The 15,399-nt window shown below is 38.7% G+C and overlaps 1 protein-coding gene across 5 annotated transcripts in view; it reads right to left on the bottom strand.

Annotated features, from left to right (window-relative positions):
• The window catches only part of Ice2 (interactor of little elongation complex ELL subunit 2), a 34,213-nt gene extending 19,512 nt beyond the window's left edge, over positions 1-14,701 (bottom strand). For 4 of the 5 annotated variants that reach the window (XM_021171916.2, XM_029481543.1, XM_029481544.1 and 1 more), the window contains exons 1-9: positions 14,581-14,701; positions 13,516-13,657; positions 12,014-12,118; positions 6,548-6,797; positions 5,208-5,327; positions 3,337-3,474; positions 2,697-2,813; positions 2,132-2,291; positions 1,220-1,401 (exon numbers count right to left, since the gene is read on the bottom strand). In XM_021171916.2, coding sequence (XP_021027575.1) covers positions 1,220-1,401; positions 2,132-2,291; positions 2,697-2,813; positions 3,337-3,474; positions 5,208-5,327; positions 6,548-6,797; positions 12,014-12,118; positions 13,516-13,556 — 1,113 coding nt within the window. In that variant the 5' untranslated portion in view covers positions 13,557-13,657; positions 14,581-14,701. Of the gene's footprint in view, positions 1-1,219; positions 1,402-2,131; positions 2,292-2,696; positions 2,814-3,336; positions 3,475-5,207; positions 5,328-6,547; positions 10,225-12,013; positions 12,119-13,515; positions 13,658-14,580 lie in introns of those variants that run through there. The other variant, XM_029481542.1, reaches the window with a different exon arrangement.
• Between the last annotated feature and the right edge of the window lie 698 nt (positions 14,702-15,399).

The raw sequence follows: 15,399 nt of genomic DNA, 5'->3' as shown, positions 1-15,399 counted from the left end.
CAATTGCCCACTCCTGGACACTGAAGCTGACTCCATATCTGGGCCAGTGTGCATAATGCTGCAATCAACATTAGGCACAAGGGTCTAAGCTCTTTGGTTTGCTATTTTCTTTGAAGTATCTGTTCACTAGACAGTTGCTGGAACATATGACAGTCTTATTTTTAAGGGACTTCCTCACTGTTTTCTGAGGTGGCTGAACTAACTTGCATTCTGAACAAGTGCTCCATATCCTCCTCAGTGTGTATCTTTTTGTTACTTGTAAATTCTGACACAGGTTGCACAATTGCTGCCTCAGCTTCCCAAACAGTGGGGCTACCATATGAGCCACATGCCTAACTAGCACTAGTCACTTCTGTTGTTCCACTTTTACTCTGAGAAGATGATACCTCGCTGCAGTTTGTGTGGATGAGGGATGTGGAGGTCAAAGGCTGAGGCCATGTGTCCTCTTCCTCAGTCACTCTCCACCTTATTGTCTGAGAGGTGAATACTCTCTCGGAACCTAGAGCTCTCAGTTTAGCTAGGGTGGCTGACCAATAAACTCCAGAGATCTCCTTGTTCTCTCCTTACCCACCCAGTGCTGTGCCTACAGGTATGTTCAGTCACACCTGCTTTGTATATGGGTGCTCGGGATCAGAACCCAGGTCCTCATGCTTCTGCAGCAAGCACTAGTGACTGAGCCTTCTCCTTGACACCACATGGTTTTCACTTGCGTTTCCATTGTCATGGAAACTGGTGATGGTGAATATTCTTTCATATATTTGTCAGCTGCTCATATATCTTGTTTTAGAATGTATGCTCAAATCACTGTGCTGGTTTTTAAAATTTATTTTACATAAGGGGGTTAGAGAGATGGCTCAGGGGTTAAGAGCAACTGCTGCCTTTCCAGAGGGCCCAGGTTCAGTTCTAAGCATTCACATCAGGGGCTCACAACTGCCTGCAACTCCAGAGAATTTGAGGCCTTTGGCCTCTGAAGACACCTACTCTCACATATACATATTCACATGCAGGCACACACCTACATATAACTAAAACTAAACATATTTTAAAAAATCATAAGTGATACACAAAAACTGCAGTATTAATCACATACCATGTAATGTTTCATTGCATGTATATTAAAGACTATTTTAACTACAAAGTTTAGAGATTTGCAACATGAGTTTATGCTTCAAAATGATAAACAATATATCCTAAACAGGGGAGAAAAAATATTACATACGTCCACCTCAGAGGTGTACTCTTCAGGTTTGTCCATAAAGACAGCAGAGACTGGAACAGATGTGTTTTTTGATATTATATGTTTTAATGGAACTTCATGGAAGATTTGATTTCTTTCTCTCATTGTCATTTGCTTTCGAGGAAGTGGAGAATTGATATAAATTACTTTAACTGGTTTGGAACCTTAAAATAGAAACAAAAACAAGTGGTGATTACTATCTGGTAGTTTTAAAAGAGGAAAAGGATGCATGGCAGAAGGATCACTAAACAGAGACAGGATAGGAAAATGGTGTCATGCCCATCGCATCTGTCTCTTTTGGATTACATGTCTTTAAGCCCCTTAGTACCAAAGGACAAGGGGGCCCAGCCAGAAGGAGAAATGTGTTCTAACAATGTTTAAAGGTTTCTGGGCTTTAGAACTAACTGGAAGATAAACTAGAAGATAGTTTGGAAGATAAAATGACCAAATATGAACCAGACTGACAGGGGAACTAATGTGCAAACATTAATTTACTGGTAACAAAGGCTATCTTCTGTCAACACATTTTAATTCTGGTTCCCAATTACAAAGCAGTCCTGGAAATTTGTCCATTGCAAGCTATCTAATGCGATGCATTCCTTCATCTCAATGACAAAAAAGGAGTCCCGCGTCTTCCCCTATTTCTGGCTAGCCTGAGTAATAATTCCTTCTCTTTTTCTCACCCCTACACATGACTGCAGGTACCACAGGTTCCAGCAGTTTTATTGTAACTTTACAGCTGAATAAGCTCTACTGAGTTTAAATGTCAGATTCTCATTCTCCTTAAACAAAGATGGAGACCTGTGTGTGGCACACAGCCATCTATGTCTGCATAGCTGAAATGGGGGAGTTCCAGCCCTTTGAGTACATTATCTGGGATACCAAATCACGCACCTTCCACAGCTATCATCTCAACACACACTGGAATTTCCCACTGCTCCTTGTAGCTTGGTCCATGGTTATTGAGCAAGGTGAATAATGCTTGGCTAGTCAGAGCTATCTGCGGATGGTATCTTGAAACAAGCTTCTCTGCGTTCGGGTCTTTACTAATATCCTGAAAAACAATTGTGTTCTACATTGTGACATTGTGATTTATGCTTCATAAATAAACAGAATCATATGCACCTTATTATCTAGGTCATTCTCAACATTTCCACTACAAAGTAATGAGGAGGAAAGAGAATGTTATGGAAAGAATGTTAGAACAACCAGGATTCATGCTTTTTTTTTGTTTTGTTTTGTTTTGTTTTTTGAGACAGGGTTTCTCTGTGTAGCCCTGGCTGTCCTGGGACTCACTTTGTAGACCAGGCTGGTCTCGAACTCAGAAATCCGACTGCCTCTGCCTCCCAGTGCTGGGATTAAAGGCGTGCGCCACCACGCCCCACTTGAATTCATGCTTTTTGTGTAATACAATTATTAAGATTATTTTAAGTGTTTAGAGAAGCCTCTTGAAACTTACACAGTGCATAACTTCAGCTTTTTGCTGTGGGGTCTCAATGGAAGACATGTCCTCTTTTGAGAGCTGTAATTTCACAGGCATCGAGGGAAATGCTGTTTTTACAAACTTTGCACTGCCCTAAATAAGTGAAAAATGAATGTTACTGTCAAAGCCTTCATGTATTTTTCTTACAACACAGAAAACTTAACTGAAATTTCAAATGTCAATCTTAGAATTTCCTCTAGCTAAGACATTCATTCACGATTTTGCTTGACAACCATAAGCAATGTTTTTGTTATTGTTATTGCATATAAAAAGGTCTCTTGAAATCTTCCTGCCACTTTAAGTTTCACTTTTTTAAATGAAGCATAAATCACAATACAGAAGAATGAAAGCACTAAAATATCCTTTCCATAGACTTATTTTTCAAGCATTTGTGAATATATCTTTAAGTGGGGTTCCCTACTTTATTTGAAAAGTATTAAGGAAAGTGGGAGGGAAAAAAAGTCAAGAAACAAAATTAGTAGCTATATTTTTAAAAAGGTATTGCACCTGCATCATGTATCTCAGAAGTATAAACACAGTGTCCACATGAGACATAAATGAGGTTTCTAGCTGAAGCCTGCAGTTGCCCCCTTCATCTTCACAGAATAAACCTTACCAAAACAAGAAGAGTCTTTTCCAGCTTCAGTCCCATCTCTGTTTTGAAGGGGAAGAATCCCATTAGGCTGGTAACTTCATGAAGAGTATAAAATTCTGGGTACTTTTTCACTTGTCCAATGCAAGCTCTTAGGAGTTGCTGGGAAATAGAAAATAAAAACTATTCATCTGTATTATACTTCCCTAACAAATGTTCTTCAGTTACATATGACTATACATTCCTTAATTGCAAAGTTAGATCCTTTTCAGTCCTTCCATCTTCTTCCAATAATCCACACGTTCTGTTTATTTCTTATTTGATCTAATCTTTGTTTTTATAACAAATTTCAACCTAATTTCTTAAAATAGTGATATTTAATAATACTAAAATTAGTGATCTTATTCAATTTTAAAATTATATAAAGAAGACAAGATTTTTTTATACTTCTTAGGAAACTGACAAAAGAAATGAAGCCACATGAAATTTTCTGCATAATGTATTACAGTAGAGCAATACATGAAGCTGGGCCTGGCCATATGTGCACATTCCTAAACTCTCAGTACTTGGAAGGTAGAGGAAGGAGGGCCAGGAGTTTGATGTCAGCCTAGGCTACATGAAAACCTGTCTTTGAAAAAAAAAACAATGACTAAGTACTTAAGTTTCTTCTCCAATTTCCAAAATATTAATGACTAACCAGGAAATGTATTTGGGAAGAAGTATTCATAGCATTACCCACAGAAAGCATATACCTATGATAACATGAAAGTAACTCAGAGGAGCAGAGCATCACTGGGGGAAGTTTTGATCATTTTAAAAGCACACACATGTGCTGTCTTCTAAGGTACTCATCTTTTGTCAGTGGGTGGTAGCTAGAACTTTATTTTTTAGTCAGGCTTTCACTGGATAGTGTTCTGGCTGGACTAGAATGCATTACATAGACCAGGCTGGCCTGGAACTCACAGAGATCAAAGATCTGCCTATCTCTGCCTCCCAAGTGCTAAGATTAAAGGCATGTGCCATGACACCAGCTAGGATGTATTTTAGATCACAGAAGCTCTAACTTACATCTTTACCTCCTCCTTCTACATAGTTACAAATGTTTCAAGTTACAAATCAATAATTAGCTTAGTACATTTTAATTATTTATTTATTGGTGTGTATGTGTGAGAGAGAGACAGAGAGAAAGACACACACACACACACACACAGAGAAAGACAGAAACAGAGATGGGGGTGCAAACAGGCAAGGGGCAAGAGACACTTGGAGGAGTCAGCTCTCTCCTTCTACCATATGGGTGGGTGGGGGGTTCCTGGGATGGAAATCAGGTAGACAAGCTTGGTACATATGCCTTTAGTGTCTGAGCCAAGTCTTGCAGTTCCATATCCCGTTCCTCTTCCTGATACACATGCCCCACTGTGTTTAACACTTGAGACTGTGTTCACTTATCTCAGCACTTGCTCAAAAAAAAAAATAATAATAAAGTAAGCAAGCCAGCTAGCTCCAAGAGGAAGCATTTACACGGCTCCACTTTCATAGTTGCTGTTGCCTGCTATCAAATAAAGAATGAAAGACTGATGGAAAATTCCAGAAACAAGAACTTCCTAAGTTCTAAACTGTGAATAATTTTGAGCAGCACATTAAAGCCTTGTGACACCCAGCTCTGTCCAAATAAGTCATTTGCTCAGTAGCAAGCCCAGGTACGGACTGCAACCTACCTACCTTTACACTCCACTGAGCTGTCAGAAGTTCTACATCACACACTGACTAGTGCGATGGTCTCTTTGTACTACATTGCTAGAGCAGATGGTTCCCTAAGCTGCAGGGTCCTCACGCACTTAGAGATGCAGCTATCACCAATTGCTCAACAGTTTATGGAAATATGATCTTTTTACCTCTGTGAAGAGACGGGCCTCATCAGAAAGCATATTATAATCCTGTGCACATTTCTTTGCAGAATTTTGTAAAAACTTTAGGAATTCATTAACTTCTTCATTCACATGTTTTTTCATATCCTTTTAAAAAGAGCACACATTTAAACTTTCATTAAAAGTAATCACTCATCAATAGTTGCCCTAATACTTTGAATTTCAAAGCATCAAATAAAAAATCTAGAGTGAAAACCAAAAAGAAAATAATTGAAATATTACTATATAATTAATAAGCTTGTTAAAAAATTCTAGGGTATAATTTATTGTTAGATTGCGGACTTAGCATGTGTGAGGCATGGGTTCAACGCCAAGGCTCTATGTGTACACACACACACCCAAACCCATTAAAAACCCTTTAGAAATAGAAAAGCAAATGACCAAAATTATAGAATATGCATAGGAAATTTTATTTCTACTTTTTAAAAAGACAAACATCTAAGAAGAAAAAGAGCAAACTGTCTGGGAAAGTTACAGCAACTGCCTGCTGCTGGGTGTGGTGGCACATTCTACACCCTCGGCACTGCAGGAGGCGCAGCAGTGGTTGTTCAGTCAACCTTGGTACCAATGACTGCGGACAGCTTGGAATAGGTAAGTCATTGTTTCAAAAACAAAATGGTAAGAAAAATAGAAAACAATGGTTTATAGATACACGGAGATTTTATTAGTACTTGGTGTATTTATTTAGGTAAAACAAGAAATCACCCATTTCCTCATATAACATAGGCCAAAAAAGAGAAAGCAATTATCTGGTGTTGGTGAAGGTACCTGCACAACCTTTTGCCTTACGAAATGAACAAACAATTCAAACCTTTTGAAGAATAATTTATCAATCCATAACTACAGCCCAATGCTCTAAAAACAAGTACAGCCTTTGATCTTAAAACTCTTATTTTAAAAATACTTTATTTAAAGAATCTATCTTTTAAAAAAAAATCACAGGAATACACAAAGAATTTGTTAGGAAGACACTCAGCAGAGCATCATCTCTATAAGAAGAGACAAGGACACAATTTACTCAGAACGGCCCCAGCAGGCTTATAAAGATGTTCTTGCTAGGACGTAAGATGAACTAGAACTAGGGCACCACGCAGCAGAGCAGGTGCCAGGACTACACACAATAAAATCAACAGAAGGGTTAAAGTGCCAACACTGTAATTAAATTCCTTTCTTTCCCATTTCTGTAAATATGACTACCTAATAATAAGAGAAATAAATAATACATTAACAATGGCAAAGAGAATTAAAGGAAATGTAGAGTTATTTCTTAATTTTTGATATTTTTACTAAACAGAATACACACATACCAGATACTGCAGGTATTCATTTGTATTTGTTCCAACAGTCTTGGAATTTGAGGGGATCTTTGCATATTTAGCCAACAAATCCACATACGTTCTCTGCTCTCTCTGTGAGAACCGAGAGAAGCGAGGATAAGGAACTCTTGGTTTGGGAAGGAGAATCATCCCAACTTTTTCCTTTGCTTGAGTTGCTGAACTAACTGCAGGCTCATTTTCTACAGAACTTGCTGAGACACTCAAATTTTCTCCTATACGTCTGGAAAAAAAATACAATTTACAAATATGTGCTTTTCACATGAAGATTACTATCATGGAACTTATGGTTCTCAATCAAAAGGGAGAATAATATGGCATGATTAACAGTAACTTCTGGATTATTATCTACTCTGCCACCTGCATTCTGATGTTCAGTCATTTAGCGTAGATTAAGTATTCTCCATGAAAAAGACCTCACTGCAGGTTTACCTTCAGCCACCTGAGAGAGGGGGAGAGGCACACTTCAACTAACTGCTCTACTTGGAACTTCCCCCTTTTATTAAAAGGGGAAATCATAATGTGAATTATACTAACATTTACTTATTACAGTGCTACTCAGTTTTTAATGCTTACTGTCTTCACTAAAGTGTACCAGTTAATATGGTGAACAAAGAACACTGAAAACAGAAATAAAATGGGGTCACAAACTTGAAGTTAATTAATTCTCTGAAATTCTTAAGGTTTCCATCGGTTACCTCAGAACTTAAAAATAAAATTCTAGTATCTGTCACATTTTATGGCAGCAGTAATGATTTTAGAAAGATTAGACAATTCTATCACATATATGGCTAAATTCACAGAAATGTCTCTATGCTTTTTATGGACGCAAAAGAAAAACCATGGCACATCTGTAAGGAGGTGCTGCTGCAAGAAGAGGTAAAGCGTAGTAGCAGCCAGAGAACCTGATGTTAGGCTTGTTTGTAAAATGACAGCCCAATAAGTAAAACTACCTATTTCTAGTAAGATATATTACTATAGATTATCTTTTTCATAATAGTGTCTATCTTTGCTATTCAGTTATTTAGTCTACAATTTGAGGAAAAGGGTAGAAATCTACCAAAAACTCTCTGTTCTTGGTCTCCAAACTCTGATTTCTGCCACTGTCATTGCTTCTTTAACTTGATTCCAAATTAAACAAGAATTCATGGAGGAAAGGAAACTAATGAAAAAGAATGAATATTAACTCATTCATTAATATGCACTGGTATCTATAATTGCTAGTGTATGCTATGTCCAAGAGCTTTAACAAGTAGATTACAATACAATCTTCAATCGCCATGATGTTAAGTCAGTGGTTTGACAAATGAATGAAAGAAAACTACATCCATATGAAAGAAGGAAACTAACTTACAAAGGTCTTTTTTTCTCTTACATAAAAACAATTTTATAATTGTTACTCTGACACTACATTTTTCCCCTATGATTATTTCTTAGTATGCTTCATTCTGCTTCTCTTAAATACATTTTCATTATGGTGTTTGGTGCTGAGAATTGAATCCAGGGTCCTCTTATAGGTTATACACATGTCATACACTGTAAATGGACCATCTCCACAAATCATCCCATCTTCTGCTGCAGGAATATATCTGCACAAATGCATTATACATTATATAATACAGCATAGGTATTATTTTTATTTCACATTACATATCTAGAACACATTGTTTTTAAAAGTTATTTGTGTTAATGAGCTATCAATTTAATTTCTAATAAAAAGTACATAAATTCTTACAAATAGTTGTTAAAAATGAGAAGGTTTGGGCCTTATCGATAATGTTGGGAACTATTAATTTATAATAGTATAATAAATATAGTATAAATTCCAAAGTCTGGAAATAGCATTTTCGAAGAGGGTAAAAACCTTCCTCCCCCAAATAAAGCAAAGTCATTTTATAACACTTCAGAGATACACTATGAATGAAAAATTCAACAAATAGCTACTACTTAGTTAAAGAGAAAAAAATTTTGGAAATTAAAATTGTGGCATTCAGGCTGACTCTAGAAATACAGACAAGAAAACACATACTTAGCTACCAAAGTTTCTCCAGTAACTATAAAAATAAGCTCGTTTTAGGTTAACAAAATGAATATTAACTGCTGATCTTGGTAGAAATGTATTACAGCAAATTGATTTCTCACTAGAATACGTCTTGAGAGCTATTCAAACCTAACAGTATTGTGTCCGCAACTCTTAACAATACTGCTTCACAGCTGTCTCTCTAAATATGAGAACATGTCTGTCCTCCTGGCACAAACTGGCAAATTTAATTAAGCTGCAGCAGCAACGAGCTGCTGACTCAGATATGCCCGAGTAGGAATGTCAAGACACTCCAGCAGTGTAAATTGGCCACATCCAGCAGAGAATGCACGGCAGCACATCAAGATCATTTTCAAGTGCAGCGCTGTCAAAATCTTCATCAGGTGCAGCCACAAGTCCCCAGCAGCACTCCCCACATACATTACACCACTGCATTTTATTCCAGCTGATAGTTTGAAGCTTCCTCCTTCATTTTGTCAACTACCATTTTCCTTTTTATTTCAAGTTGCTATGAAATAAAAGAAGGTTCCAAGCAGTTTGCAAGACTCTTAAGTTGACTAGTTTGGCAGTTTCTTTAAGAACCACATTTGGAAATGATATTTCTGGGCTCCATCTCAAAGTCTTCCTAAATCTTGTAGTTTAGTTTTCTTTTATATTAATCAGATTAACAGTAACTATATCTCCTCATCAAATTCAAAACTATCCAGTCACTTGTTGGCTCAAAACTCAATGATAAGGATCTCTAATCAGAATGTTTAATTTTAGATAAAGGAAGATTTTTATTTCTCCATGAAAAGCTCTTTATTTTTCTCATTTACTCTTGGCTAAACTTTTTAAATACTGTAATGAACTTGATCTTCCCAGGAGAAAAGCCATACTGACTTTCTACCTTACTCACACTGCTACTACCATGCTAGTCTGGCGGTCCTTTTATCCTATAAACAGGCATGCAAGTGCAGCAAGTCTAGTGAATGTTTCTTCTGAAATTAAGAGTAAACACCTTTTAGTGATGAGATGGGGCTGATTTCAGTTTTGAAATCAGCACAATTAAAGGTATATTTTCTTCCAACATGCTAGAGAACACAGCAATTACTATATTATGGAAAATAATGAAGAATGCTTTTCCCCAGCAAGGAAAGTTCTAAGTAACTGAACTCCAAAATCAGTTCCTTGCTATAACAAAAAAAAAAATCCAGAAACATGAATCAATGCTTTGTGCTTTCCTCTTAAACTAAACTGTAAATCACACTAATAAATCATGCTATGTAAAAAAAAAAAAAAAAAATCTAAAGAAAGGAAAGCCTATTCTAAAAAAAAGATTTTAGGAGGTTTTTGTTCTTTTTGTTTTTTTCCTAACTGCCAGCAAAATATCATTTCCTTTATACAGCTCATGCCTAGGAAATGCTGAGAGAGATTGCAAAGAACCATCAAAATAACAAAGCAGCAGCTACGGTAAGACGAGGACTACTATTGAAGTCAGCCGCAGCAGCCACACATAGTCCTAGCACTGAAAGAGGCAGACGCAGGCAGAGCTTTATGAGGTCAGATGGGTCTAAATGATGAGCTATGGGCTAGCCAGAGTTACATAAGGAGATGCAGACATTTTTACCTGAAACAATGAAGGCAGAAACAATTGTAAGAACTTTCTAGAAAACATACAATGAAATTTTATGCAGCTATATAAAAATATGAAATCAGACTATCTATAAGGAAATGGATACAATTAGAAATTATTCTGTTAAGCAAAATAAGCCAGAATAAGAAATAAGGGACAAAGGACTTACATTTAAAACTTTATATTTGTGTTCATCTTAAATATATTATACATGCATGTGTGTATTTGTAGGTCATAAAATTAGGAAACGAGTCACTGGTGGAGAGAAAGACTTAATTAAGGGAGGTGGGAAATCAAGGGGATAGTTAATAGCATGTAGTAAGAAAGCAATGAGTTATTATCTGGGGCAGAAAGGGAACCAGCTTGGGCTGTAGAGAGAACATGGACAGAGGGAATGAATGGGAACACAGTATAATGGAATGTATGTATGAAGATGGCATGATGAACCCATTATTTTGTATGCTAACCTTAGAAACAAAAAACAAACAAACAAAAAAACACCAAAAACCAAAAACTAACCAACCAACCAAACAAACAAAAAACCAACCCTCAAATAAACAAACAAAAAACACAAAGAAAAAAATGTCCCCAAATCCAGACTAAAGGGCTTAGAGAAGACACTGGGAAAGAGAGAGAGCAGAGAGCTTTTCAATAACCTCTCTTGTTACAAGACACATGTACTCCTTGCAGACGCACAAGGTCAACCCTGGAGGAAAGAAGAAACTTCCAACAGGTGGAATGAGAAAACAGGACACCAGAAGAGGACATGCCCAGACAGAGAGAGGCCTATGTTCCTGTGGTTTTTAATCATCTACTGATTTGCCTTAAATTGATAAGTCTTACCTACCTATACTTAACTACTGCTGTGGAAGGACCACCACATTTGTGTTAATGTTTGCTATACACTTTACATATTTATCATTCCTCACTTCTTGTCAGCACATACACACCTCTGAAGTAGTGTAAGTTCAAAGGAAAGAAGAGATAACAGAAAAGAATGTGGAGAGGATTATTTAAAACAGAAACTTAAGTATATCCAAATGTTGATCAAAAGCAAGAGAAAATGAAGACAGAAGTGTAAGTAGAAAAACAGACTGAAAGAACACTGAGAAGATGGAAAAGGTGGGGAGAGAAAGAGTTCTTCCACTGTAAAAGCTCATAGGATCACAGAAGATCTAAGCTCCTTTGCAGGAGGTCTCTAACTCCCTATCTCTGGTCTCCAGAGTAACCTACAACAGAACAGACACAGTCAAACAAAAGGGAAAAGGAGATGCTACAGGCGTGAGAGCAGGAGGACTGCTGAGTAGTCACTTTTATACCAGAGAAGGAAAAACTCTTGTGACGATTTGGTACCATCTATTAAAATATAAAATATACACAATAATTTGTATGATTTTTACCTTACAGAAATAACTGCAGAATTTCTTTAAAAATTCCCACACAGGACTTGCTACAGGGATTTAAAGTACATATATAAAGAATAAGCAATTATTAATTAAGATTAAGGGTAAAATATTATATGTATACATGAAAAATACAACACTGATTTTTAATGACAGAATTATGTTTTATGGTGTTCTGATGTAATTACAACTATGATCTCATTCTGTGTATATAAATATACAGCTGTGTATGGAGAAAGGTAAATATCAAAGTGTTATCAGCAGCTTTCTTCTATTTTTTACATTTTTATAATTCAAATGTTTACTATGAGAGTCATAAAATTTCAGTTATCAGAAAAACAGCAATGAAATGTAAAACTAAATAACCAAGTGAACATTACCTGTTAGACAAAATATAGAGTTCTTTTAAACTTGGAGCCATGGAATGGTCTTTATAATTTTCTGGAGAGAAAAATGCTTTAAGGCCATTTTTGGGTGTAACATCCCTGTGAAATAAAGTAATTTACTTGTACTTGACAATTCAAAATCTCATGTTAGACAAAGAAGCATAATGTTAGAGCTGTAAGTTATAACCTCCACCCCAGCGTTTCCCAATCACCTCCTAGCCAGTTTAATTTCATGTACCAGATCTTGTGTATTTACGTGTTTTACTTCTTAGATAGCTTTAAGCTTGGGGCAGTGTGAAATTCTCAAGGTCCAATAGTCTGTTTTCCTGTAGTATACAAATAACTTCAGAAGCCTGAACAGTAAAGGTGGGACAGAATGACATTTAATCAAGGGTCTGTCAGGGCCAGGGCTCACCTCTGGCATGAATAGTAATGTTAAAATGTAACAACTTATTTTTGATTTGGGTACTATTGTGCCAAGTGAAAACACTGGCCCTCCTATTTACTGTTAACTTGATCTGACTTGTTAAATGGGGTGAATGACAGGCGTTTCCTAAACCCATCCCTAAAGTGATAAGTTCTATAATATCAAAATTAGTTTGAGACTAATACAGCCAGTGTTGGTTAAATGAAAGAAATAAAGAATTGAAGTCCTGAGATTAATTAATTTAAGGATTAATCTGTGGGAATGGAAACTGTAACACATCAAAATCACTTTGGTTTCACGGTGCCAGAGGAGTGTGGGAGCATCCGCACAGCGCGGAACTATCTAGGGAATACCTAGATATCATGAGAATACCTAGTTCTAGTACTAGGAAGAATTTTAAATGATTCAGTACAGGCTGGACATGGTGGAACACACCTTTAATCCAGCACTCAGGATGCTGAGGCAGGTGGATCTCTCTGAGTTCAAGGCCAGGCTGATCTCCATAGTGAGCTCCAGGTAAGCCTGGAGACCAGAAAGACCCAGCTCCCAACCCACCCCAAAATATCCCATTATAATTGAGACTGATACGTTATGGTCAATGTTGCCTGAGTGAAGGAATTAAACTGAAATGTTGACAACAATTTGAGCACTTCTCCTCCACAAGAAAACTGTAATCATGATATGAAATTATAACTAAGAACTTGAGTGTTAGGTTGTCATTTTAGGAATTGAAATCTTTCCAGCTAGGGGGCTGGAGAGATGGCTCAGCAAAGGTCCTGAGTTCAATTCCCAGCAACCACATGGTGGCTCACAACCATTTGTAATGGGATCTGATGCCCTCTTCTGGTGTGTCTGCAGACAGCTACAGTGTACTCATATACATAATAAAAGAAAAACTTTTAAAATCAGTCAGCTATAACTCAACAAACTTGGTATATGACAGGGTAATTTCTGAGACTCTGGGGGCTAAGAATTATAAACTCTCTCCAGGCCAGAAATCTCCCTTCCTAAGATACCCACCATCCCCAGCTCATTCCTCCACAGTGGATCAGGAAGAGGACCAACTCACCAGTTCAGCCTTGGTTCACTCATGGTTAGGCTAGAGCTCATCTTCCTAGAATTCTCCTTCACTCTAGCCCACAATTATTTCAGCCGAGCAGTGAAGGCTCCCAGAGTGTGAGAATCGAATCCTTCCTAGAGTCTACAGTCAACTGAAGACAAACAAAAGGTCAAGATCAAACCTATATCACCTTGGGTGAGAAAGAGCCTTTGCTTATTAGCATCTACCCTCAAGTGACTAAAACACACAGGCAGGCAGAACGATTCTTTGTAGCAGAGATGGCACTAGAGTCCGTTCCCTTTAACTTATGCAAGGAGTGTTAGCCTCAACATTAGCTGAGTTAGTAAGACCCCAAACCAGAAGGGTGCCCTGTGTTCTCGCATTGTTTACATTATGGCAGGGCTGTCTTCCCTTTCCCTCACTCCCTTACCACCAATACAAATCGTGTTTCCATTTCCTCTAGTTATAGACAGCTATGGAGACGGTCTATGACATGCGATGCACACAGAAAAGGCTCTCTGGATCCCAGGGACCGTGTCATGCGATGTACACAGAAAAGGCTCTCTGGATCCCAGGGACCCTGTCTTTTTCAAAGAGAACTTTGCACTTGTGACACTCAGGCGCGAGCAACTCCAGAAAACAATTCACAGGCACCTTTAAAGGTGTCATCGGAATTAACGCTGTAGCTTGACTTCTTCACTCACGCTGGGTGTCTGTCCCTGTCACCCCGTGCGGCCTTGAGATACTTAGGAGTCCAATGCAGGAATTGGTCTCTGGGTCCCTGTGGGGTCTCACGGGCGTCCCTCTCCGCCTACCACCTACCTCTCCTTTCCCCTGAGTGTGGGGCTGAGGGGAAGGGGCGGGAACTGCAGGGAAGCAAAGGAAGACAAAAGTATCGGGGAAGGAGAGGGGACGAAGGAAGAAAGCCTTAGGGCCTGTGAGCGAAACCGCCGAGGAAGGCCTGTGAGCAAAGTCCGGGGAGGCGCTGCCTCAGACCGGGGTCGCCATGTTCCCTCTCCCGCCCCTCGCGTCCCCGACGAGCCGGAGCCCGCGCGCAGCAGCTTTTCCGCCCACCTCAGGGTCCCAAGCGGCTCTGGCCCCCGAGAAAAGCCGACGTTTTGACACACGTTTTGTGCTGAACTCACTGCTGCCGGCCTAGGAAGGCCTCATTTAAAAGCCCCGAGGGCGCCCGCACGGCCGCGCGTGATGACGTCACGCGAGCGCCGCGGGATGGGCCTGCGCGCGAATGCACTGGGAGGACTGGCCACAGTGTTAAGGGACCAGGTAGACCCGGGCTGTGACTTCAGGCTTCCCTCATTCTGATCCTGACTCGTCAGTAGTTTCTATGTGTGTGCTGATTGTCTGTCTGTCTTAGAAATAGTGTCTCAAGTAGGGCAGGTTCACTTTAAATATCCTATGTACTCCAGCCAAGGCTAACCTTGAACTTCTCATCCTTATCACCCTGAGTGTTGGGATTACAGACATGCACCACCACCACACCCCATGTATACGGTGTTGGAAAGGGAACCTAATCTTTCAGGATGCCAGGCAAGCACCCTACCAAATTACATATTCAGCCCCTATCATCAATTTTTATTACATACAGATAAGGGTTTTTGGAAAGGTCTAAGTAAGACAAAGAATGAATCTATATTTAGCCACTACTCAACGCATACTAGACTCTCATTACACCCAAATTCTCCACTCCACTCTCTTTTTCATTTTAGAGATATGCCAATGCCTGCTAGTGGGCCTTCGAGTCTCTCACGCTATTCTTGCAGCAATTCTTTTTTTTTTTTCTTTTCGAGACAGGGTTTCTCTGTGTAGCCCTGGCTGTCCTGGAACTCACTTTGTAGACCAGGCTGGCCTCGAACTCAGAAATCCTCCTGCCTC

This window comes from Mus caroli, chromosome 9 (assembly GCF_900094665.2).
Source record: "Mus caroli chromosome 9, CAROLI_EIJ_v1.1, whole genome shotgun sequence".
Taxonomy (NCBI): domain Eukaryota; kingdom Metazoa; phylum Chordata; class Mammalia; order Rodentia; family Muridae; genus Mus; species Mus caroli.
The sequence above is the reverse complement of the archived record's forward strand: the minus strand, read 5'-3'. Positions and strand labels throughout refer to the sequence as shown.